The sequence below is a fragment of the Megalops cyprinoides genome, chromosome 10 (assembly GCF_013368585.1).
Source record: "Megalops cyprinoides isolate fMegCyp1 chromosome 10, fMegCyp1.pri, whole genome shotgun sequence".
Taxonomy (NCBI): domain Eukaryota; kingdom Metazoa; phylum Chordata; class Actinopteri; order Elopiformes; family Megalopidae; genus Megalops; species Megalops cyprinoides.
In genome coordinates, this window is record NC_050592.1 from 37,318,072 (window position 1) to 37,344,873 (window position 26,802).

A 26,802-nucleotide genomic window follows, 5' to 3' on the forward strand; every position below is an offset into this window, starting at 1 on the left:
GCTCCAAACTGCTCTACCATTTAAGTTAGAGGTAGATGCAAGCGCTACTGGGGCCGGAGTAGTTCTACTTCAAGAGGATGATGTTTGTCCCTCCCTTTATCCAGTCTGCAGGTTAACAGCGGCTGCCTTTCGCTGGCGTGATTGGTGCGGGGGAAATGAGGATGGGAGATAAAGCAGCACTCGTGGGTCAAAGGTTGGGTTTCCCCTCTCCCGCTTCCCGTGTTGTGTAATCGTTTGAGAAAAAAGTTGGATGTTGGTTGGAATAGAATTATTACCTCCGACTTCCTTGTAACTAGCAACTCTTGTGGACGCTGCTATTCTGTCCGACAAATTTGTGTTAGCGCACCAATTACACTGGCGAAAGGCAGCAGCTGTTAACCTGCAGACAGGAGAAAGGGAGGGACAAACATAAAAGGAAACAAAACAGCCTTAATGTCCTTGTATGTAACACAGTACATTGTGTTGGTCTGTGTAATGTAGTCAATCAGTGAGATCTCTGAGCGCTGCGTTCTGCATGCCTATGTTTACAGGACGGAAATCTCACTGGACTGCCACTGCTCCTTGACAGCTACATCCCACCTATGGAAGGGCTTCCCATGTTCATTCTGCGTCTTGCCACAGAGGTAAGGCGATGAGCACTCAGAGCATTGCATGTCTTGTCTAGTCTAGCAGTGTCAGTTTACTAAGCACTCTTGTCACATCCAGGGTCAGGCAAGTAACAAAAAAAGACAGTGCGACAACGAAATAACTTTAAAAAAAAAAAAGAAAACCAAAAAAAAAAAAAACAATAACCAAGAAAGTAACACTAGCTGTGGTCTCCAAACACCCTGAAACAGGCTCTTTAGATGTTGGTGCCAAAGGGGGACCAATCACTTTGGAGCAGGCGGAGCGAATGCAGGAACGGGCAGGCCTGCAAGGATTGATGCGTGCGCGCATGCGCACACACACACACAGGGTAGAACACAAGAAAACACAAGAATTTAAGAAAGAAAATATATAAATAAGGTCGGAGAGTGTAAGGGAAAAAAAATAATAAATAAATAAAGGATATATACATTAAATGTGCAAAAAGGACATCAGTGCAGTGTAGGATGTGCAATGTTGATGCAATGTCAGTTCCATTCCATTGCACAGTTGGTTGCAGTGTGGGTGTGTATGTGTGAATGTATGCATGGGCTAGGCCGGGGAGGTGTGTATTTGTGTATTTGACCCATTCAAGAGTTTGATGGCTGTTGGATAGAAGCTGTTCCTGAGTCTGGATGTTCTGCATTTCACACTTCTGTACCTCTTGCCAGAGGGTAGAAGTGTGAACAGTTCTCACTGGGGGTTTCGTTGACGTTATAAGAAGTTTTTCGAGAAGTAGCAAACTGATTCTGTTGCCATCTTCTTGCAAAAGGACAGCACCGGCTCCGGATGCGCTGCCATCTATTTTTATAACCCTTTTGCGTGTACGGTCACACTGATGTGATTAGACGTTTAACGCGTATGATAAAACCGATGCGATTATAACACTAGATTGGAAAAATTCTAGCTAATTTTAGCTTTGAGGAAACAGTGATTTAACATTAAAAAATATAGCAGATGCTAACTGAAAACTATGAGAAGCTTAATAACGCTGTTGTAAACATAACGAACCATGTAGTGTAACAGCGCGCTACATTGTATAAAAATAAGTTACATGTGAAAGGGATAACATTAGGCTACTTAGGTGAGAGCTGGGATGGAAGTAACACTTTTCAGATAAGCGTCATTTTAAAAGATAACGTTACAGACAGAAAATAATTTTCATTGTGATCAACAATTCGTGTGTGTTCTATCAATACCAGGTGCTATTTTGTACAAATGTGGAACGACTTTGGTATATTAATATAATAAGTATCGTTGTTATTGTAGAGGGAAGAAACAACTGTTACACTCGTCCTGACAGTTAAACCTGACTTGCTTCGAAACTGAGAAACTCTGACACAGCAAACTTCAGGATGTGTTAAAGTACTAATTAATCTGTCAAATGATCATGACTATGACACATGAAACAATAGACACAACTTGTCATTCAAAAAAAAATTACTGCTTGAGTGAATTTACTTTTCGTGATCGAAAACAGCTTCTCGGGTATAACTCCATGAAAGTATGATGTATCCACGCGATTTTTCGGGGTTCTGGTAAGTGTTGCATGCTGTACATGCTGACACAGTCAGGCATATCAGACTTGTATGGGCTCAGAGAAAATTGCTGTTATTTTCGTACCGGCTATCCCCTACGTGTTTCCGATGATAAGTCATGTTTGCGGCCGATGAATGATAGGTGAATCTGTGCATGCAGTGTTTGCATGTCACCTTCTTGGAGTCGTCCTTTACACGCTTGAAATGATCCCACACTTTCGATGATTTCCTGCCAACATGCAGCTCCCGAATGGAGTTTGAGGGTTTTTTTTTCGGCGACCAACTTACCAATGAAAACTTGGTCGACTAAGACTCTCCTCATCGACTAAAGTTTGGTCAACTATTAGGGGGCAGCCCTACTCTTTAGCGAACTCAACATAAATTTGAGTGTCAGTTTTTCTGGAACTTCTGAAACGTTGGTGATAAGCCTCAGGTGCCAACTCCCAGGCATTCAAAATTGTGCTTTTAACAATTTCATAGTCAGAACTCTGCTCCACAGTGAGCGAGGAATACACATCCTGGGCCTTTCCCGTTAACACTCCAGTAGCAAAGTCCACACTTTAGAGTTGTCACTATTCATACAAATGAGAGAAATACCTCTCCACCTCCCCCTCGGAGAAGGGTGGAACCAAATGCAGGCTCACTTAATGGAGGCTCAGGAGAAGGCGCTGGTGGAGGTGCACCAGGGCCCCTGGCAGCCAATTCGACCTCAAGTCTTTTTAGCATGAATTGTCTTTCTTTGTGTTCGCATTCACGTTCACGCTTTTCTCGTTATAACCTTTTAAGTTCCAATTCACGTTTATATTCTAGCCTCTTCAGTTTGAGTTCTTTCTCCAAGCTCCCAGCTTCACGCTCAGCACTTAGTTTGGCTGCTTCTAGCTGCATCTGTCTCTTATAATGAGAGTTTTGTTAATTCACTGACAATACTGGCAGCAGATGACAGTGATGGCTCAGGAGAACTTAGCCCCTCCGATTTCACTGAAAGGACTCCTTTTTCCACCAAACTCATTTTTAAAGCTTTTACCAGTCTCTTTAAGCTTCTTATCTTGACTGGCAAGCCCAGCACCATAACACTCAGCAATTTGTAGTAACTGTTCTTTAGTGAAGCTATCCAAGAGTTCCCCAGAAGGATACTCCACAAATACATCAACAGAAGACATATTGAGCCAACTTTACAACCTGACTTCACCACACAGTTCTCAAAATAGTTAAAAAAATCAGTCTGCACATATCCTATATACAAAGGTGCTGTATATAGCTGCAGAAGCACAAAAAAGCCAGAACGAGTATAGTATCAAAAACTCACAATGCATCCAAAAAGAATGACTTATGACTTGGGTGCAGAGGAACTCCAGCGCCTACCTAACAAAAACAACTAACTAGTCCCTAGTTGGTCTTCAAAGGTTTACCAGGCTCAGGGCGGCATTTAAATGCTGACTCTCGTAACGTTTTGGTCTTTTGCTAGGAACAAACATCCGGATAGCGTACCCCCTACGGAGAAATAAATCCCCACTCCAAAACCTTCCAAAGGAAAAATGATAAAGCAAAACAACAAACAAGTGTCGGAAGGATTGCATAAAGGACATAAAGGACAAACCAACTCAAAAACAGTTTTTATTCCATAGCTGTACAAGCTTTAAATGCCACAAAACATAATGTTCACGTTCACTGTGCAATAAGGGACCTGTGCAATTTTTCTGGCAGAATGTAGATATCTCTGTGTGTTTTTACTTGTGTTGTACCTTTCTTACTTTTTATATAGCCTTACTTTTTAAATTATTTTTATAGATTATTTATTAGCTTTTTTATTGATCCTTTGCACTGTTGAGGGTTGTGACAGAGTGCCGTCACTACGGTTGAGTATGCGCTCTGACTGCTATACCAACAAGCCTGGCTCTTTGGTGTCGCGGTCAAAGTCACATGGTTAGTACCCCGTAGACCCGGGTTCGAGGCCGGGGTGGGGTGACTGCTGTCGCCCTTCACTACAAGGATTGCACTCAATTTTCGTTGTAGATGTTACAATGACAATAAAGAAATTATTCTATTATAACAACCCAGCTGAAACACTCTTACTAACTGGAGTTCACTCTGTTAACACGATGACAGCTCTTACTAAGCCAAATACTCGTAGATGTCCAAAAGACACTTGATTCAAAATCTCACTGATGAAGCCCCAATTTTCTCTCACGTCCTCATCTAGGGTCAGGGAAGTAACAAAACAACGCAACAACGACATATCAAATACTCTTAACTTATTAAGAGGAAAAAAAAGAAAAAAACAAAAAAACAATAGCCAAGAAGATAACTACGGCTGTCTTTCTGCGACGGCTCTTCGAAACCACTCCTGTACAGCTCTCAAAAACAGTCTCCGGTACTGCTCTCTAAACGCCTGAAAATGGGCTCTTAAAATGTTGGTGACAAAAAGGGGAACAATCACCTTGGAACAGGGGGAGAAATTAGCCGAATGCGATAACTGGTAGGCCTGCAAGGATTGACACATGCGCGCGCGCGCGCACACACACACACACACACACACACACACACAGAAAAAAAACAACATCCAAAAGCCACGGGACGTATCACTCTACCAAAATAACACAGTAGTTATGCTAAAGAAGGTGACGCCAAGTCACACATGTTAATTGAAGTGTGTGTATTGATGATGTTAATGAGCATGCTGTGTGCAGGTGAACTGGGACAGTGAGAAGGAGTGCTTCAGGGACTTTTGCCAGGAGTGCAGTATGTTCTACTCCATCAGGAAGTGCTACATCTTAGTGGACTCACCTGGAGTGGAACCCAACGTATGTATCCCTGACAAAGCCGGTCTTACTTGCTGTGGTTAAGCCAGCATGTTCCCTGTGTGTACTGCTAGCTGTGGGCTAATCTTGATGTCTGTTAAGACTACTTGTGTGATTTTGCAGTTGTATCCAGACCAGTTGTAACCAGCTTGGTACATTATGAATGTCATTATTCATTTATTCAGGATAGGGAGGGGGTGGAACAGTCTGGAATCTCACCATTCCCCCTGCAGAATTTTTACCAGGAGATTTTAAGTGCATTCAGTACCAGAGGTAGTTTTTACAAAGCACTATAAGTGGAAATGATGCTGAATGTCCCATGCAGAGTGCTTTCATCATGGTGTTACGATGAGCTGCCTTGTCTCAAAAACTGATGTGTGTAATGTTTGTAAAGTATGTGGCTACCATAACTAAATAGTGTGTTTGTGAGTATATGGAAAAACAGACAAATGTAGGTTGGCAAGTCCCAGCGAAACGAGCAGTGCAGAACAAAATGACCCCGTGCTAAAACAAATGCTATCTACCAGCGAAACAAATGGTGCACTCAAAGTAAGGTCGTTGTAGCCTCAAAAACACTGGCAGCTATTTGCACGCTCCTGCTCCTGCATCATAGTACTCACCAAACAGTACTCAATTCAATTCAATTCAATTCATTTTTATTTGTATAGCGCTTTTTACAACACAAGTTGTCACAAAGCAGCTTTACAATAGTTTCCCAGGCCTGAGACCCCCTGAGAGCAAGCCTAAGGCAACAGTGGCAAGGAAAAACTCCCTATCAGGAAGAAACCTTGAGCAGAACCGGGCTCAATGGGGGGGCCCATCTGCTTCTGGCCGGCACTGGGCAGATAGAGTTAGACCACAAAATTATGCAATGTACTCACCAAAAAACTGCTGTCTAGTTTTGAATTCACCATCATGGATTTTCTCTCTCCCTGTACAATTTGAAGTTGCAACCAAGTTTTCTCTCCCTCCCCTTCCGGTCACCCTTTTATGCATATCTGGAAGGGAGGCTGACTCAAGCTGCGTAGTTATGTAGCAGCACAGGCCAAATAAAACCCAAAATAAAAACTGTGTGCATGCATGAGGCGTGTGTCCCTAACCTTAACAATAGAAGTAGCCACTCCTATTGACATTCCAGTAAATTGACTGAAGTTGAGTTCTCTCAGTATTGTGTGAGCTACCAACATCATATAGGCTGCTTAGATACTCTCTAGTTTTCAATTTCATTTTAAAACTAATAAAATGATTCAATAAGTCCATATAAAAAATGCTTGTGGCAGACATGATGTTGAACATATATTACATGCAGTGAAATATAAAGTGCAGTGGCTACATTTAAACGTGCTGCCTGCATTGAGTTTCCTTGGTGAAGCTTCTTTTTTGGTCCAAAACTACTTAATTAGCCACCTGTCAGTGGCAGCCACTAGCAAGATGGCTGACACAACAGACCAAATACTTTTGCGATCCTTACATGTTGATGGAGCTTTAAAAAACTGCCACCAATGTTGCAGGCTGTTTACTTCAAAGCATATAAACCTTCACCTAGTTAGATAATGCGTAAGATGTGAATGGGATATGAGAAAAATTTATATTTAAATCCATCACCGTTTTCTGTAATAATTCATTTAACACAGAATAACATAGCAAACATGTAAAATAAACAGTTTCACTATTATACATGTAAAATAAGGGAAGCAGCATAGCCTTTTTTTAACTACTTTTATGAACGTTTCTCCTTGAATTCAAAGTGGCAGTTTTTGAACTTACACTTGCTGTCAGTCAAGGTGGACTCATTAACTTATTTTAGCTAGACTGTATATACGGACTGTCCCATGTTACAAGCTTGCTAGCTTGCAAGCTACCGATTCACCAGTGTGTGACTTCAGTTCAGGCACATTAATTCATTTGACCTATGTCTGCCAGCTAGCTAGATCATTTCACTGATGTTTGCTACGTTACACTGCCAGGGGCCTCACTTTAATGAGGTGACAATCTTAGTCCTCAACTATGTTTCCGCACTTGGAAATTACGTTTCAATGCTACGTGTCACCACTGATCATTTTCTGCAAAGTTCTCTTGGGTAGCCTGTGGATTGCTGGCAGGTGCGCAGCTAGGAGTCTGTATCTCTGCATTTCCCAAACAGGCTGAATGAGACTTAAAAATCACTTGGTTTGTGAGAGCTGTCTGCTAATGTGTCACTGCTAGCAAGCTATGCAAGTTACTGTTTCAGTGTGTTATTGATATTTGTTAACACTACTACACCTACATATAAAATGTGGGGGATCTATAGTTTACAAGTCACTGCAACAGGATCGCAACTGTGTAAATGCTTTCTAATGTTTAGGATTACAAGATGGGCATGTCAGTGGCCACAATGCACAAGGCTCCTTCTGAACTACTGGAAGCCGTTCTTTGTGGTTGTGATGAGTTGTTGTGCTTGTGTTGTATCAGTGGGATCTTTGGGGTTGTCATGGTTGTAATAGGGTTGTTGTTGCAGATGGAGGAACAGGGCTCCAGTGGGTCATCCTGGAGATGGAGTGTGGAACACGTCATTTTCAAAGCCTTCAGAACACTCTTCAGTCCTCCCAAACGTCTCAGTGAGGACTGCAGCATCCTCCAGATTGCCAACCTTCCGGACCTTTACAAAGTGTTTGAGAGGTGCTGATTCCCAGCTGCATGGATCCATGGGGTACCTGGACAGATGTTCTGGCCCATTTTGCTGGACTTCCTTCAGCTCTTTAGCCTGGTTCTTTTCTGGCGCCATAGTAACACAGGGCATCGATCTGCCCATTCCTCAAAATTTCAGTTCTAAACTGACCCTTCAAATAACAAGTGAACAGGCACTTAATAGATGGAGTTTGACAATTTCTGTTCTTTTCGCTATTTACTGGTAAAATTGAAACTGTAAAACTGTTCCCTACTGAGGGGACCACTCATTAAGTGAGAACAGGCCCTTTCAAGTGCAGCTTCCTCCAGCTGCAGCCAAACTGTAGAAAAAAGCATTCGAGAATTATTGCCCATTTATTGTGTGTTCATACAGTTTGTGTCATTCTGGTAAGTGAATTTACATAATGTAGATCTACTCTGAAAGATAATTATCCAGCAGGTGAACACTGCATGACAATGTAAATGATTGACAAGAGTCTGACACCACCCCGAGTTTTCCCTGGATGGAAAGTAATTGGGGAGGAGGAGTATAACCGTGCCATTAGAGTGAAGTAAGACAGCTAGCTGCTGACTGAGACTTTCTCCACTAAGAGATGCTTGCAAAGCAGTCAAATAGCATGGATAGCAAAAGACAGTAATTGCTGTGGTCGGCAATTATCATTACTAATGCAAAGCAAGTACAGCGGTTTTTTCACAGTATTAAAAAGTGTATTGCTCTTTGGCAGCCAATAAAGCCTTACAGCTGTCTTATAAAACCACATCAAAACTAGTATATTTTAAATGAACGTGCAAATTTTTGTATTTACTCATTAAAGAAACCTCATTCTACAGGTGTAATGGGGTGGTGACAAAGTATGACATGTACTTTGTCTGATAAAGTCCTTTTCTTCTGTGCCATATGAATGTTAACACTGCACTTGTACACTTAAATATAAAAATAAAATAAAAAATGTAATGCTTTTTTTTCCTTTTGCAGTCCTATTTTGTAGTTGCCAGTTTTTATCCTCCACACTTTTGCCAGAGCACTGAAGCGAGAGGAATCTTCTGGAATATAGCCAACTATTTTCACCCTGCAAGCCCCACACAGTGAACTTAAGCACTCAGCTAGTGTCTGAAAACTGGGTGTGCAAAAAAAAAGGCACTCCAGTACTGGCAGTGATCAAAGTCACATAATTCAGAGTAGATAAAGGGCTGCACAATGCTATCAGCACAGCACTGAGGAGTGTGTCACCCAGTGGCCACGATGTGCATCTTCATAGGTGGAAGGAACCAAGCTACATACTGGACATGGGGGTCTCAGGCCTGGTAACAATGTAAAGCTGCTTTCTGGTAACTTGTAAAAAGTGCTATACAAATAAACTGAATTGGACTGAATATCAAGGTATTGGCTGTCATTCCCTTTTGTGTGTATTCTTGTGTTTTAATTGTATTAGAATTTCAAGTTTGTCCTGGGCACAAAATTTGCTTTGCATCAAAGAATTTAATCTAATCTAGTACCGCAAATGATAGCTGGAGGTATAATAACATACGTATGAAAATGACCAGGTGCCTGTTACTCTGCATGGAAGAGGTACTCTCTACGTAACTTTTCTGTCTCTATTACAACATAGGTCCTTACCTGCTGGGACTGGTGAAGCTTGAAAACCTTTTCAGCCAACTCCATGACATCATGCGGGCACTAGCTAGGTTCCAACAATGTTCGTATGGAAATTTTAGAACAAGTATAGAAGCCGAGCTGCGCTGTTTTCATCCGGTATCATTACACATAACCATCAAGTGTAATCCTCTCTTAGATGTGTACTTATGTCATTGTCAGTGCAATTTTCCTTTGGTTTCTGCTGACTGTTTGGAGTCTTAAGTATTTACTGAGCTGATACTGAGAAGCAGATAAATTCCACCTGGAGCTTCATGTGTGTGTTTGTTTTTGAATATGATTTTGAATATAATAAATAGGATACTGATCTAGCGTGATGACATTTCTATAATGGGGATGCATATGTAGATGTATATTTAAATGCAAAACTCCATATTTCTGATACACTTCATTCCTGCCAGCTATCTGAATCACAGTGCACTGGAGTAGGCCGCAATCTTGCTTTTATTTTAGTGTTTTGTAATAGTTTTGTAATAGCAGCAGGTTATTTCAGGGTGGACATCACAACTGCCAGTAAAAACAAAACAAAAAATGTAAATGGGTCTCTTTAAACATTGGTTTAATGTTGTAGCTGCCCCAGTCACAATCACTCTGTGGTCCTGAGACTAAAACTGCTTTCTTTCTGAGCAGTGAAGACACAGTATGAGAAAGTACAGCATGTTCTATTCTTTCTTGTCTGTGCTTGTCACATACCAAATATGGACAACCTGGACACTCATCCTGCCCTTAAGCTAATCCAATGTGCCATATCCCATGCAGAAAAACCCACTTGCTATATACAGTCTTTCATTTACACAGTTTTCAAGAAATACTTTTAAATATTTTTTCTGAAAAAAATCCTTAACAATGAAACTCAGCATACTGTTAATTCATTCTATATATTTTTAAAATCCTAACTGCACCCTATTTTAAATACATCATATTGTACCAGTAATTGTTTTTCCATACTTAGTGTAATAAAGCAAACCCTCAATCTCTTGCTCCATGTGGAAAGGCACTTTACTGCATCTGGAGTCCTGAACAGGTTCAAGGCCAGAGCAGACCCTTATAGGTTTGACAGTGAAAAGCAGTGTAGTGTAGCTGAATTCATGCAACTTATTAAAACAAAGAAAAATCAAGCACCCATTGGGAAAGAAATAAAATGTTTGTGAATAACATTTTGGAAAACAATGAAAAAAAAAAATCCTAAGAGTCAGTCAAAATTTGCTACCCTTTTCTGACACCAGATAACTCCCTTTCAAGGATGTGAGATGGCTGAAAATGAGTTGGTGAGCTCTTGAGTATCACTAATAAAAAACAGCAAGGTATGCCAGTACTAGCAGTACAAGGGTTTTTATAAACTATAAGGTTACTTTAATGGCAGAGATGGTAGAGTCGACGAACCAGAAAGATAAGGACTACGCTCACTGCTGCGACAGCAATGCATTTCGATTGGCCTTCATCTTCTCCAGGCGTTTCACTAGATGGCTGTTGGTCATTTCCATCTCCTCAATCTTGTCCAAGGCTGTCCTCAGCTATGGAGAGAACAGCACAGGTTTGGAGGTTTATCATCAGTGAGATCCAAGTACAGCCACAAACCTTGAAAAACTTCAATAGCAATACCACCCTCTGACTATTTCAGAGTTCCTCTCACAAGAACAATTTCTATTTGCCTGCAGACACTACCTTTCATTACAGTATCTGCATATATTTTATTTTCCATTCAAGCTGTCCAATATAAAGCTGTATTTGACATAAAATATCTGAAGAAATTGTCATACACAGCTTCACAGATTAAAGTGACATAACTGAGTTAAGTAAGCCCAATACGCAGTACTAACAGGCACTAAGTATTACCAGGTATTAATAATGCTATCAGGTATTGGAGCATTCAGTTTTTCAACACTATTTTCGGCCGTTAACATCTTGGTGAATCACAGTACAAACAACAATTTACTTCCATTATGCTGTCAATGGTAATGAACAACTGTACAAGTTTTTAATAACATTAATGTATTTAACAAAGTCACTTACAACATCAAAAAAGTGTATGAATATTCAGAACCCTGGGATCAGGGAGTTACCAAGCAGCCACAGAACTGACACAGTGTGATACTACCTCAAAGTAACGACAGTACCTTCCTTTTACCACTACAGTGCAAATAGCCACTAAGGGCTCATTTACACTTCTTGTGACTGTAACTGAAACACAAACTAAATATGATAATTGAGACCATAACAGCCATTCGCACAGAGTTTGCACTGCCTGTTGGGCACCTCTCGGATTTTGTAACAATGTGCAGGGCTACTCATGCCTGGAAGGTCTGAGTGTTTGATGATAGATTGATGATGAATATTGTCACAGCTGAAACGTAAATTGACCAATAGGAACAATGAGTCAGAACTAATCCTTTTGGCACATATGGCCACATACTGCCCTGAAAAAAACATAATGAGCATAAAGGGTCTTCAGTTGGTGGAGGCTCTGCCATTTCCACATACATAATTCACATTTGCATACAAACTTGAAGCATAAATCATCCTTAATGAATGTAACCCAGACCCCAGAGGATGGTGTTGCTCATGTCATTATTACTGTGCTATTGGTATTCTCATTACTATTAAGTAAAGCACACACAAAAAGCCAAGCACAGTGCTCCTTTAAGAGTGATCTGGGTTGATGTTGCGGAGAGTCATGTTTTGATCTGTAAGAGTCACCTCTCTTTGGAGTTTCCGTTTCTCAATTTTAAGTTCATCTTCAATTTTTTCGGAGTTATCAGCTGCTGCTTTATACCTGAGCACCTGCCCTTCAAGTCTGTTGATCTGCAACAGAAACAAAATTAAAGTCTAGAATATAGCCTAAGATATATTCAGGCATGCAAAACAGGTAAAGGTAGGAGGTGGATCAGCAAAATTCAAATTTGCTGCAATATTCAACATGAACTGATAGCCTTTTACTTTTATGTTAAATATTTTTGTTCGATATGCTCTACAAACATCTTCTCCCAATAACTTTGTCTTTGCTTTTCATTATTATTATTAGATATATCTCCCCATGTGACCTGACAATTTCTGAAACAATCATCCTCCCATAAGGTGAAATTGCATGTTTAACTAAGGATTTTAGAAAAATGATTAAATGAACACCTTTACTCCACTGTGTTAACATGTGTAGATTTAAACTCCATGTCCCTGTGTTTTTAACAGCACACTGTATGTGGCTTCTGTTAGGCTAATCCACAAACTCGTTAAAAGGTTGGTGATGTACATTAGGACTATCTCTACCTCCACTGCAGCACATTTGGAGATTAAATGCATGTTGCTAAAGCCTAAATCTTCCTGCAAGGTATACTAAGGCTTGAAAGCTAGCACAGCTGTGGTGACGAATCCAAAGCTGACAAGTGCACAACTCTGTCAGTGTGACAGTGAGAGTATGTCAGACACACTGTACACTCACATTCTGCTCCATTGTACCCATCTCCTGCTCTGCCTTGGACAGTTTAAACTTGTATTCACTGATCTGTCTGTTGGCATCTCCTGTAAAAAAAAACAAGACAGATGAACACAGCTCCCCATACCAACATGCAAAATAAGGCTTGGGAAAACAGCCTAGAGAGTGCAGTAAACATGCTGGTGTGTGAGAGAGGTGCCTGTGAGAGATACAGTATGTGAGAGTGATGAGAAAGCACATACTTGCAATTAAAAGAAAACACTGACAGTGTTATCCAGTCCATTGCATTATATGGAAGTGAGATTCTGGGTCCGCTTAGCACATCAACTATACTAAATGGGAAATACATCCAACAGAAGGCCTACATAGAGGTAGAAGTCTTTAGAAATAGCATAAATGTACAAAAAAAGAACTCCAAATAATGTGTTTGAGGCAGAATTAGAGAATTAGGATTAGCATTAGCGTTTACATCCAAAAAAGAGGGCTACATTTCTGGATGCATCTAAGATGAAGTCACCAAGACAGCAATTTATAGCACTACAAGCCCAGGAGCTGAACGCTGAAATGAGTCCTCTCAGTAAACTGAACTTAGAGCTCACTAACCTAGTTATGCCTTCTAATACACCAAGCTCAGACCAGAACTGCTTCTAAACAAGTGAAAATCAACCAAATTATAGAACAAGCCAAAAAGCTTTTTGGAAGATAGGCACCCTGAGACAAAATTACACAGCACACTTAATTGCTATCGAATCTTTGGACAAAATCACAAATTGTCATTTCTTCATTCTATTTCTTAACAGTCAGAGATATAAAATAGAGATAGATCCTGACAAAGGTCATGCTAAATGACCACAACCTGGCAATAGAAAGCCTGGCATATGAAAACAGATGTGAGGTTGTCACTGAGACAGGGGACGTGGAAAATGAATTGCATTTTCACCTACACTGCAATAAATTCCATGTAATTAGAAAAATTGTAATTGGGATGATGAAGAGAAATTAAAACTTGGGGGTGTGTGAAACACACACAGGGTATGTGTGTGAGAGCCACAGCCTGAGGGACAGTGGCCTGGAAGCATGCCCCCAGTGTCATTCCTTCCTTCCTTTCTTTCTTTTTGTCTGTCCGTCCGTCTGTCTGTTTGTTAGGCTTGTGCCGGTTCCAAAATTTTACATCTGACAGAGAGGTGTACAAGAGGGAAGTGTGTGAAAGAGATCTGATAGTGATGTGTGAGACAGAGGTGTCAGAGAGCTATCTGATAGAGATGTATGAGAGGGAAGTGTATGAAAGATCTGACAGTGATGTGTGTCAGGGAGGTGTCCGAGAGATATCTGATAGAGATGTGCAAAACATCTGTTTGGAGATGTGCGAGAGGGAAGTACTCTGCATCTCAATGAAGTGCAGGTCTGCGCCGTTCTCTAGCCGCTCTCCATCTGAGAACACACTCTCCATCTTGGAGTTCTTCTGTCTCTCTTCCTCAAGCTGCATCTTCAGCTTTCGGATCTAAATGCAGGAAAAAAAGATCAAGCATGACTACGTAGAATGACATACCAATACAGTGCACCATCTGCTTCAAGATTCGGGTACAGTAAAGATGTGTCCTGAGTAGGGGTGGGACAAAATATCGATACAGGAAGATATCGTATTACTTCCTCTTGCGATACGTACACTGGCGCCAAATATCGATATTTTTATTAAAACATGCAGGCGCTCTAAACAGATTCCCCCACCAATTTGACTTGCCAGAGTCACTACTTCATGACTCCTTGTGGTGGCGCATATCAAATGAATGAGGGTAAACTTGCAGGGAAAACATGCGCACAACTTCTCTTTCTCAGTTCTCACTGGAAATGAGACCTGTCCAACTCAATTTCAGTAAGTAACGCTGACTAGATGGTTTGGATGGCAGAGACTGTTGTTTTATATAAGTACCTAGCTTCAGTTGAGTGGTTAGCCAACTTAGCTCGGTAGCTCCTAAATTGAAAGATACTTTACAGTTGTATCGCTAGTATTCTGTGTGATTATACATTTAAACAAAAGCTTATCTACCTAACATTATCCAAAAAAACAGAAAGGGGTAGGATCAACTAGCGAGCCAGCTAGTTGGCTAGCTATAATTGGTCGATGAAAACAGGGCATCGACTTAACTGAGAGAAGTTAGCTAACACTTCTTAGCTGGCAAATTAGTAATGCTGTGCAATTTAAAGAGGAAAAATATATCTTCACTTATAGCTGTCAAGTCGGCCAACCAGTCCCTCATCACACTTTTTTTTCTACCGAAGTTAGTTTAAACACACATCAGCTAGCTAGATGATGGTCTTGCAATGTATCAAGTATCGCAGAATCGCAGTATCGTGATACCATCGTTATCGTGGGCAACATATCGTGATAGTATCATATCGTGAGTTCCTCTGTGATTCCCACCCCTAATCCTGAGTGCTTTTACCTGGGCCAAGAGTTCATCCTTTTCATTCGCAAGCTTCCGTAGCCTCACATCTGAAGACATGGGAACAAAAAGGTTAATAGCTGGAAACATCCATTTAAATCGAGATGCATGTACTTAAGAAGCTAAAAATACTGCATTTTTCAAAGAAACAAACTGTTTTTAGAGAGGGCTCATATCTCAAGAACATTGGAGATACTGGAATGATCTACTTGTGAAATGAGCTTTCCAGCTGTCTGCTCACTCTATGGCAATGGGCATGGGCTCTGTTTAAAGGTGATGGAGACACACAGCTACACAGTAGAGAGTGAGACACAGCTTCAGTAGAGTGAGGCGTAGTAGTTTCAGTAGAGTATAAGAAACAGCTTCAGCAGAAAGTGAGACACAGCTTCAGTACATATTGTGTTGTGGCCTCAGGACTCCTCTTACCTAGCGGGCCTTCTCCAGCTGACTCCAGCACCTGGGCTGCCTCCTGTGTAACCACCGTAATGGCCCCGCCTGCAGGCTCATGGCTGACGTCTCCATTGGGGGTGCCCTCTGGGATGATCACCAACCCATGTTTCTGCACAAGACAGGCATGCATTACAGCGGCACTGAGCCATTCCAGCACCGAGACGCTCCAGCACCCTGCTGCTCCAGCACTGAGCTACTGCTCTGAGGAGACATACTCAAAAACTAATAATGTTAGTTGAGGTCTAACTTAACTAATGAGGTCATGTTTCAGGTGTCAAAGGAAGCAGTCCAATGCAATCAGGCAGTCCGTTGGAAGGCTGCTTTACATAATATTTACTTAAGCAGTCTTAGTGTTGGTTGATATGTTATGTTCCTTTGATTTACTGCAACAGTAGCGTGAGGGGACATCTCCAGTCTGCCGTACTGTTGGTGCTCATCATTGAACTAGGTTCTCAGCACTGGTGTATGGACTAATGTGGGTGAAAAGACTTTAAATGTGAACAACATTTAAAAAGCGGTTTAATGAACCAGGCAGGATGCCAACAAAAGCATTATTAAAACGATTGAAATAGGCCAAAAAAAATCAAGGTTAACAAAAATTAACAAAATGTACAGTCATGAGCCAAAAAAGCCACATTTATAATTTACATTTACATTTATTCATTTAGCAGACGCTTTTATCCAAAGCGACTTACATAGGTTACAGTTCTTTACAACGTTATCCATTTATACAGCTGGATATTTACTGACGCAATTGTGGGTTGTACCTTGCCCAAGGGTACAGCAGCAGTGTCCCAGTGGGGATCGAACCGGCAACCTTTCGGTTACGAGTCCTGCTCCTTAACCACTATGCTACACTGCCGCCCATGTGTCTATAATTAGACACATTTGTCTCTAAATATATATATGAACATAAATAAAATGATTTCAGTCACTGAACAGATGATCAAGTACAATGCACATCTCCATAACACTAACTGAATAAAAACTCGTACAAACTACCTACACAATACAAACAGTTTGTATGCTGGAGAGCAAATGTTTATGGCCCAGGGTCACACACACTGGAGTGACATCTGTCCCACTCACAAAGGCATGGCGATGTCAGACCTGGGCCAAATACATTCATGAAGTATTATCAAACACCTCTCATGAATATATCTGAAATACTGTCTTTACAAAATGGATGGAGAATGGAAAATTATGCTATCCCATTTTTACAGTTATACTAGTCACTGCAATTCTCACCATGTTCCACATCAGGGTTTCAAAGGCGTTAGAGTTGGTACTTTGTCTAGCTAAATGTTAAATATAACCCTGTTTTGAACATAACTTTGAAGCCATTATCATACAACTAATATGTTTTTGAAAAATATTTGACATTTATTTGAAAATGTGTGATTTCTTTAGCAATCTGAAAATAATTGAAATTGCATTTTAAATTCATTATGTTTAATTTCAATATATTTATAAATAATGTGTGTAATAATATTTGTTATTATCTACATTAATCTTTTTATTCCTATCATTATTCCACCACCTTTTTAAATTTCCCATAAAACTCACATCTGTTTGATTTTAGGACACTGTGAGATACTTTGAAAATGAACCACTTGCCTTTTTTTTAAGCAGATGCCCTTACCTCATCCAAAATTAACTTTTTTTAAACTTTAACTTTTTTTAAGCTGACTGGGCAAGAGATATTTGTACATTTATAATATTGTGTTTTCTTTAAAAAAGAATTTGTGTTATTCCAAAGTGCTTCATTTTCAGTTTTACCTCCTCCTAAGACTCATTTTCATTCTACACACTAGATGAGGCAGTGGCACTAGCTCTTCTGTACACAGCTGCAGCAGTTGCTCCATAGGTATCCCATAATATTCCCCTAACACGACCACAGGTGACCTACCTCTCCTGCCTTGGATTTCCCCTTGAGGTCAGCCAGCTCATCTCTGAGCTCATCTCTCTCAATCCTAATGCAGTCAAAGTACTCTTTCTGCCTCTCTAGTGCCTTCACAGGGCACAGGGACAGGGCACAGGGCACAGCAGGAACAGGGGCAGGACAATGGCACAGAGAGACAGGAGATAAAAACGCACAGGAGATCAGAGCAAAGGATCAGCAGCGAGAGGGAGAATGGTAATGAGACATGCACACACAAACATGCATGCATACTCACACGCATGCATAGACCCACACATGCACACAGACACATGCATGTGCACACTCACAGAAAAACACACAAACACACACTCACAACCAGGCACAGACACAAACACGCACATGCACACTTGCGCACAGACATACAAACACACACACACACACTCACGCACACACATGCAGACACAGAATAGTAGCGTCTCGTTAAAATAGACCCCCTCATCATTAGTGTGTGCACACACAAACTGCCATGCTTGCAATGAAACTTAAACAGGAGCCACAGCTGGAACAAGACGGAGATGGAAAAGCAAAACCAAAGAGAGAAGCAGAGAGGGGAAACCCTATATGAATGCCACTGTTCTCTGACCAGCCTTCTGTGCATCCCTTTGCAAGGGAATGCAGCAATCATGCTGCACCAGCAGTCAGTAGAAACAAACCCATTCAATGAGTGGGTATGGCTATGAAAATATTATACTGTACATCTATCAAAACTCTACTAGAGCTTATAGTATTGCAGTACAGCTAGAGAGCATTACTATCCTAGGAGCTACACAAATGACAAGGAAAGCTTCCAGAAAAAAAGTTTCCATATTTAAATTTCATTTGAACTTAAACTTCTACACTGGAAATACAGGGAAAAATCGAAAACATTTAACTTTTTTTAATATCCCTTAACTGCAGTAACTTAACTTCTTGTCAACTGATGTTAAACTTAACTTCTTGTCAACTTCTTGTCAACTGATGTGCAGTAGGTAAGGTCAGACTACATACACGTACAAAGGTCAGACTACCTATGCGTAAAAAAAAAACAAAAGCGCCACGTTATTTTGAAAGAGAGAATAAGGCCAAATAATTTATATGCCATTTGGACTGCTGAGTCCACAGTTCGTTGCACATATTAAGGTCAATACTTATTTTGTGCACTGTGCCAAAATATACTCTTACTATTTATGGGAAAAAACACCCTTTCAGTTAGATATTTTGGCAAAAAAAGATTAAAAGCAGATGATGGGTACTCTATGTGAGTTTTACACTAGGACTACTTTCACTTAAAGCATGTTGTAATATGTATTGAATGTTTTGTCCTAGTAAACCATTGTCATTCCTATTAAAAAGGAGGACTGGAAGCTTCCCATCATGCAAGACTGAGAAGCAGTAGACTGCTGCTACGCAATGTTGGGCTCCTCATTCCCAGACTGAAGATGCCCACCAGCTGACTCCATCTTGGCTATGCCACACTGTGCAATGCTCACAGGGATGCACCACAAAGCAGGAGGATAACTTTAACCAGCATGTTAGAACTGGCATATCAATTATTGTAAAACATGACAAGCACTTTTCAGAATTGGTCTTTGCTTTTGCAATATTGAGTTTCAACAGAAAAACCTACAAATGCAAGGACACAATGAAAAATGAAGGTGTCCTGGAGACAGTATGTTATTAGCTGGCTTGACCAGGTTTCAAAACACAGAAAACAGCACTTCAAGATCAATATGCACGCAAGTGACCAGTGAATTATGTTTTTGGATATTGTTTTTTTGATTGCCATGCAGGAGAAAGCAGCAGCTTGTTTCTGCTTTAGCAGGAGAGTACAACAGTTTACTGCTCGCCACAGTCCTATGATGCTCATCCTACCCCAATTTTTTTGTCCTTCCAGTTAATGGTTTCCTGCAGATCAAACACCTCTCTGGTGAGGGAGTCTAATTTCTGCTGCATTCGTTGGTTGTCCTAGAGCGGTAGCGGGTGAGGGAGATGAGAAGTGATGAGTGAGACACAGGACAGAGCACTAGCTGGGAGACTGCTGGCCTCAGGGCACACAAAGCAGGCTATCCACAGGTGTGTACCACAGAGTACCATCGTACACACATAACTACCAGTCTTCTAAAACAAAGCAACGGGCAAATAAAATTCAGCAATACAGACTGGTTCCATGTGTCAAGGCTACAAGAGGCTATTCCATATGAGCCTGTTTAGTCCAAAGATGCACGCTTCACTTTACATATAATTTGAGGGATGATTAAGTGACAGTGAGACAAAGGCGTTGATTTGGTGCACCCCAGACTAACTCAGTAGCTGTTTCCTGCTCTATCAGTGTAAAGCTGTTTGTGTTGTATAGAGTGAGAGTTCCCTGCACTACATGCTGCCTCCACGACTCAGCACAGCTACAGCACTTTATGGTCATCAGTTAGGGCTTCTTCTGAATACTCACAGAAACAGCATGTTAGAGCAAGGAGGTGCAGAGCAGGGAGGAATGAGCCTTTGATGTGTGAGGTTTGACAAGGCCCAAACATAAACCCATTCTTTTCTTCTATTTTTCATTTTTTGACACCAAGCTACTTCTGTGCATTTAAGCACACAAATACAATTCAACTTCTTAAACAGGTGGGGGCAACATAGGCTGGACTGTGTTCTTCCACTTGCAATCTGATGGCAATACAAAGCACTACAGATTTGCAAGCCTTCTTTAAAACACAGGGAAAATGCATGTTGACAAAGTCATAGGTATACTTATTAGCTACCCAAATACAGGCATCTTCTATTTGCTGCTCTGTGGATGACATTGAAAACAATCCAGTTTTAACCGTTGCCATTTTTCGGAAGGAATTCCTTGCGGACATAACGAAAAATCTTACTCTTTGGTGTCCAAATTTTACATTCAGTAAAAACCAAAAGCTTTACCTCAATGAGTTCGTCTCTCTGACGGATTCCCTCTTTCAGTTCCTCTTGTTTGTGTTGCAAGACTGTACACATGTGCTTTTGTCTTTCTAACTCCTGAAATGAAACAATCCGGGTTTCACAGATATGAAAGCATAAAAAAACCAAAATATGAATGAATTTAACACCATACTGAGGCATGTGCAGGGGTACTATCAGGGAAGAAAGCACAGATAGATAATAATTAAGCAAGCAATATGGAACAGAGTGGCTTAATTTTTTTAAATACTTTTGTCAGTGCAATGCCACTGTGGGAAGCGTCAATTCCCCAGCAAGTTAACCTTTACATGTAAGGGCTGTCTTAATTTTTTTAACCCTACATCATTAAGTGGTAATAGGTCACTAAATACAGCCACTATATAAACATATGTAACTATATGCACATTTTTTGCAATGAAAAATATGCCGTATATATTGAATTTCAGTTTAAACATGGTCATTGCCGTATTTGGGAAAGTGCACGGTGGTCGCTGTGCTGGTGACTGTGATGTTGGCTAATCTCCAAACTTGCTCTGCTCAGCTTGTGGAATGTGTCACCTGCGTCCTGACTGTCTGAGCCTCTGTGTGCATGACACTCCATGGAGAACATTACACTTCTCACGCTGAAATCAGCACATTGACTCCATGGAGTGAAGCTCACAGGACTTGGATTCAAAAAGGCTCCTCAGGGCTACAAAATTCATCAATCTGCTGATGACAAGGTCTTCTCTGCAGCTAAACCCCACTGACAGCAGAGCAGGTCTGTAGGGGGGTTTCCTTAAAACAAGTTTCAAGTGTGAGATTGCTGGATTTACACCTAAAAGGGGGCTGGTCTGTTTGGACTAGAACTGATACTATACACTATACTCTTGGGCATTCATCCCAAACGAGACCTACCTTGGACTTCTCCTCTACTTCTCTGTGCAGTTCAGCCATCTGCTCCTCCATCTCCTCAATCACGTCCTTCAGCGTGTCCACCTGGTACACCAGGTTGGCCTTGTCATTGTCCAGTTGTGCGTTGGAGACCATGGCCTTCTTGTACTTTTCCTCTACCTCAGAGAGTGAGTCCTGGAAGCAAGCACATGGCTCCTCAGGCGCTGCCACAGCCTTCCCAACCTGGCCCTCCCAGCATCACAAGAACACCACCACAACGTCCACGGTGCACTTTTGTCGCAAAAGCTGAAAATCCATGCAGACCTCAGCTGTAAAAGCACACCGTGCTATAGGAGGTGACGTCCTCATGGATCAGAGGTTAAACTGAGGTGCTGAAGACTCCACTGCACTCACTACGGAGCAGGGGTTCCCTGGTTCTTAGGTCAAAGCCCCAAGGTGGCTCTTTCAGTCTGGCCATCTAATGATCCCCAGTTTAACTCGCTGAATAATTCCATTCCTCTAATGGAGAGCTTTCTGGGGCAAAATGGCCACTGTGCACCACCCAGATGGGGTCTACTCATTGGTGTCAACATCCTTCAGAGGGAGGAATGCTATTATCTGCATGCAATTCATCACTATTACTCTAAAAATTCTAACTTCCAAAGCATTGTTTTAACCATTCAAAATGATGGCAAAATAACAACCAAACACCAAAAATATCAAGGATCACATCCATCTCACCTGGGTCTTACCTGTGAGAAGCATCCCAACATTCAAAGTGTGTTAGTCAACTACTGTTTTGAAAAGGGTGACCCACCTGGGGTCCAGTACAGCAGATTGTGAGGAAGAAAGCTTGAACATGATAGGCTCATGGTTTCTGCCTTCTCCAAAATCAGATTTTTTACTCATGTCTGCTCGACTTGCCTCAGAGCAGCTTTATGAGCACATTCAAAGATGCTGTGTTAGCATAACCAGTCTGATGTGTTCAGAGTGTGTCACAGAGATTCACATAGCAAGAAGAGCAGACATGCTTTCCGGTGCTAGTGATGTTATACCATGAGGAGACAGACCACAGCTATGAGGAGGTTAACACTCACATCAGTGTTGCTAGCCTGGCCTTCGAGAATGAGTGTGTATGAGTTCATTCTGATATTAAATACTGACATTTAAATTATTTAAGGGCCACAAATTCACATAACACTGTAAATTTAGGCTTTATTAGTAAAAAAAAAAAAATAGCAAAAGGACTTGCAACAGACAAAGGTCAAGAAACCATATGACCATATGATATTTCAACTGTCAATGCAATCCAGGCAAATAAGCGAAGAGGCCAGAATCAGCATGAAGAATTAGCGCCTAGAGGCACGGCTGGAACTCTCTGGCTCAGACCACACTGAGAGAGGGAGTGAGGACTGACTGAGTGAGTGAATGTGAGTGAGGAGTGAGTGTATATGTGTTTGAATGAATGAGTGTATGAGAGTGAATCTCTGAATCAGATCATACCGTTGTGAGAGTGACAGGCAAACAGAATGCATGCTGAGAGCTTAAGCCTCTCTACCTTCAGTTCCTTCAGTCCCTGCATGTATCTCCCCTCTACATCCTGTATCTGGTCCTTAAGTTCATAGATGTCCTGTTGAGTGGATCGGGTCAATGGAGGAGGGAAATGAGAGAAAGGCTTTCAGAGCACCGTATCCAGCAAGGTCCATGCAGTTCACACAGGCGTCCACCTCATGCAGGGCACAATGGCAGGGGCAACATCACACCTCCCCAAAACGTTCTGCTAACACCTGACCTCTGTTTTGTGCTTGGATATGCCCTCATCAGTGAGCAAAAAAGAAGGGAATGGGGAATACACAGCTCTGGTACAGCCTAGAAATTTGTGCTTGGGGTGATGCTTTCCCAAGCACTTTTTGCAAAAATTTCAATATAGTCACCGTATACATTCACACCCATACCAACAAGTAAGCCTGCACTTCTAAAAGCATAACTACAACTTCCCTCTCAATTACAGTGGCCATGGACGCAAGTCTAAACTACTAGACAATCTATTCAGTGAAGTCACACTAGAGATTCTCACAGGCTGAGGACAACATAGACTTTTCTAAAGGCCCTCTGCTTGATGATAAAACTGCATTCCTCTATAAAGGCATTGGCTGGAGTATCAGTGGGCCTTACCCTTAGCTCCACTGCTTTGCTTTGTAATGCCACTGTCAGCTGTCAGCAGCCTTGGTGGGGCTTTGTAATGAAGCACCTGGCTACCAGTGGCCTTGGTGGGGGTTTGTAATGAAGCACCTGCCTACTAGTGGCCTTGGTGGGGCTTTGTAATGAAGCACCTGGCTACCAGGGGCCTTGGTGGGGCTCTGTAATAGAGCAGCTGGCTATCAGTGGCCTTGGTGGGGCTCCGTAATGGAGCAGCTGGCTATCGGTGGCCGTGGTGGAACTTTGTAATGGAGATGGCATGGTCAGGGTCTTACCCTGAGCTCGCTGAGAGAGGTGTCGGGGTCCACCATGCTCCCAGTGTCTGCACTGCCCCTTCGGGATGATGTGCCCCCCAGGGAGGCCAGGGTGGCAGCAGACAGACCAGGTGTGGTGCATCGAGATGAGGGCTGGAAGAAAGGACAGCACACCAGTCACAAACTTACAATGCCTCAGCCATGCCAATCTCATACCACACAGTACCACTTAACTAATATCAGTTAACCAGCAGCGGTTGTGTAACTGAGATGGTGAAAAGCCTATTAGACTACACATGACTGTTTGCCCTTAGCTCAGACTAGAACTGCATATGAACCCATTTGTTTAATGTGGCTACCCCTCAGCAGGACTTGCTATGAGTCTTTAGTTATTCGTCACTGCCTTTCACTGCAATTATGCATTCCTCCAAGGGGGAAAATGATCTTATTGTAAAATGAAACCACGCTCTTTCAATGAGCTTCAGACACGTTCCTTTGGGCATGTGCACCCTGGTGGAGTGACAAATTTAATAATGGGTCTCTAAATACACTACGGTTCTTAGATGTAAAAACACATTGTAGAGGTTATGTAGCAGTTTGGCACTGTGTTAGTAAATGCACAGTAATAACTATTTCATTCCATATGTTTGTTTCATATGTCCACACCGTAAATGAAGACACTGCATTTCCATTTGTCTTAGTAAAATATGTATTTTGGGTGTTAATGAAATACAAACTCAGTATATGAAATTCTCCTTTCACATTTATAACTGCATCACAAGTACTTCAACCCTACAATCTTTGTGGGAAAACCAAGAAATATATATAGTCCACATAACCATACACATGACATGTGCATGACAGCGCTGACTCTGACTATCATGATGGAATCCTGATGCTGTCAAAACCAGTGCAGACTGGAGTTTAACACAAATTTGCACTGTTGACACCATCTTTCTGTATGAGATTACACAGTGCACTCACCCGGCTGTATGTCTCTGTGAACTGCTTATCACACTTTTCATCCAGCTGAAAGAGAAGAAATAATGACCAGTGTTAGCAAGACCATCCACACAGCCACTCTATATCTCCACATACCTAATGTAGCATCCTGTCTACGGATATCTCTCATCTCCATACACCCCTCCTGGAAACTGGAAAAAAAAAAAGCAACAACCCTGGTAAAAGAACAACTGATACATTAGAAATACAACTGCAATTAAAGGCACATAGAGCTGTCCTGTGAAACACCATCAGTCTGCATGTGTATCTGACTGGAACATGAAAGTCCTCCTTCACAATCTAGGAAAAAAGCGTGTTTGAAAGGGAAAGTGTTCATTTGGTCATACCCACTGCCTAAATAAATGATCATTAAATCCAACATTCCAAGTGCCTTTCAAGTTTTTTGTACCAAATGCAAGACGAGAAATCACCCTGACTATGGGAGGAGACCCAGGCTGGGCTCTTCCCACTGCTCCTGTAATATGAAACAAATGAAGGGATTGAACTTAGTCAAATACAAGCAACACAAATACAAAAGTAAACATTTCCCAGAGCACAGAAATCTGAAAAGAGTGGTTAACAAGGTTTACTTTTGAATGAGTGATTTTCTCATCAGCCCAGCGCAAACAGCTTTTGCATTTCCAATGACACGACATGGTCAGCAGCTCCCATAACCTGTGCGTGGTGCTACTCCAGCATACAGGCCTGTATCACTCTATTGTTGCACTTGGTGTGCACACATCTTCACACTGTACTTCAGCAGATGGCTGTGTTACTGGATGCTCTGGACCCATTGTTTGTTCTTCTTACTCCTGTGATATGTAAAGTAAGCTACTTTGAATTAGCTGCTGTTTATTAATAAGCTGGATACACTGGTTTAGCCAGACTTAGGTCAGCTTCCCACTTGGTTGTTGGTATTGTTATTATATTATTTGAGTTGGAGATCACTATATATAGTTTGGAGGTTAATTTTTTTAGAGTTATTGAATTTCATGAGTTCATCAACTAATTGAGAGGGTTGTAGTGTGTTGTTGGTTAAACTGGTTTTGTCTTTAATTCTGAATCTAAGTTGTTGATATTGAAGGAATTGGTCTCTCCCAACCCCATATTTCTGTATGAGTGTGTTGAATGATATGAGTTGATGATTCTCAAACAGGTGGTGAAGGTGTGTGATTCCCTTTTGTGCCCATGTGGAGAAGTAAATAGGTTTGTTCAGTAACATGAAGTCTGGGTTGTGCCAGAGTGGGGTGAACTTATTTAGTGCTAGTGATGATTTAGTGATTTGATTCGTTTTCCACAGAGTTGTGGAGAGAGTAATGAGTTTACAGTAGTTAGATTTTTTGATTGATTGTGGGAGGAAGGGGAGGTCTGCAACTGAGATGTTTGTACATTGGTTTTGTTCTAGTTCCTGCCAGGGGTAATTGTATTTGTGTATTTGGATCCAATATTTGGATTTGCGAGGAAGTAGTGAAGGAAGTTTGGTGCCTCGAGCCCGCCATATGATTTTTTATTTTGTAAATTCTGGGTTTTTGGTTTTTCCAGTAAAGTTGTGTTGTTAATGAATTGAGTGTTTTAAACCATTTATCTGTAGGGGTAGTGGGGATCATAGAAAATAGGTAGTTAATCTGGGGTAGGGTTTTCATGTTGACTGCGGCAATTCTTCCGATAAGTGTGAGAGGGAGTTTGGTCCAGCCTTTGTAGTCGTCTTCAATTTTTCTGAGGAGGGGAGTATAATTGAGGTTAAAGACCTCTGACAGCCTGGGGGAGATATTAACCCCTAGGTACTTGATGTTGCCAGTGTGAAGAGAGAGGGGAGAGTCCTGAGCTCCAGAATCCCAGGCATCCTCTGAGAGGGGTAATAAGACTGATTTATTCCAGTTTATAGTGTAATGTGAAATTTTTGAGAATTTATTGATGATATTGAAAGTTTCTTGAAGTGCTACATATGGGTTCTGTGAGTAGAGTAGTAGATCATCTGCATATAGACTGATTTTATGTAGTGTGTTGGCTACCTGAA

At 41.4% G+C, this 26,802-nt stretch overlaps 2 protein-coding genes across 11 annotated transcripts in view; one reads left to right on the plus strand and one right to left on the minus strand.

Annotated features, from left to right (window-relative positions):
* The window catches only part of mlh1 (mutL homolog 1, colon cancer, nonpolyposis type 2 (E. coli)), a 30,176-nt gene extending 21,249 nt beyond the window's left edge, over nucleotides 1–8,927 (plus strand). The window contains exons 18-20 of one of the 2 annotated variants that reach the window (XM_036538328.1): nucleotides 531–623; nucleotides 4,850–4,963; nucleotides 7,458–8,927. In XM_036538328.1, coding sequence (XP_036394221.1) covers nucleotides 531–623; nucleotides 4,850–4,963; nucleotides 7,458–7,625 — 375 coding nt within the window. In that variant the 3' untranslated portion in view covers nucleotides 7,626–8,927. Of the gene's footprint in view, nucleotides 1–104; nucleotides 152–530; nucleotides 624–4,849; nucleotides 4,964–7,457 lie in introns of those variants that run through there. The other variant, XM_036538329.1, reaches the window with a different exon arrangement.
* Nucleotides 8,928–10,403: 1,476 nt separating this feature from the next.
* lrrfip2 (leucine rich repeat (in FLII) interacting protein 2) overlaps nucleotides 10,404–26,802 on the minus strand; it is a 75,846-nt gene continuing 59,447 nt past the window's right edge. For 4 of the 9 annotated variants that reach the window (XM_036539693.1, XM_036539691.1, XM_036539689.1 and 1 more), the window contains 13 exons: nucleotides 24,768–24,812; nucleotides 23,805–23,936; nucleotides 22,889–22,960; nucleotides 21,355–21,525; nucleotides 20,443–20,535; nucleotides 19,399–19,491; nucleotides 17,515–17,616; nucleotides 15,582–15,714; nucleotides 15,156–15,205; nucleotides 14,092–14,212; nucleotides 12,718–12,797; nucleotides 11,979–12,083; nucleotides 10,404–10,795 (listed from right to left, as the gene is read on the minus strand). In XM_036539693.1, coding sequence (XP_036395586.1) covers nucleotides 10,685–10,795; nucleotides 11,979–12,083; nucleotides 12,718–12,797; nucleotides 14,092–14,212; nucleotides 15,156–15,205; nucleotides 15,582–15,714; nucleotides 17,515–17,616; nucleotides 19,399–19,491; nucleotides 20,443–20,535; nucleotides 21,355–21,525; nucleotides 22,889–22,960; nucleotides 23,805–23,936; nucleotides 24,768–24,812 — 1,308 coding nt within the window. In that variant the 3' untranslated portion in view covers nucleotides 10,404–10,684. The remainder of the gene's footprint in view (nucleotides 10,796–11,978; nucleotides 12,084–12,717; nucleotides 12,798–14,091; nucleotides 14,213–15,155; nucleotides 15,206–15,581; nucleotides 15,715–17,514; nucleotides 17,617–19,398; nucleotides 19,492–20,442; nucleotides 20,536–21,354; nucleotides 21,526–22,888; nucleotides 22,961–23,804; nucleotides 23,937–24,767; nucleotides 24,813–26,802) is intronic. The other 5 variants (XM_036539696.1, XM_036539692.1, XM_036539695.1 and 2 more) reach the window with 4 other exon arrangements.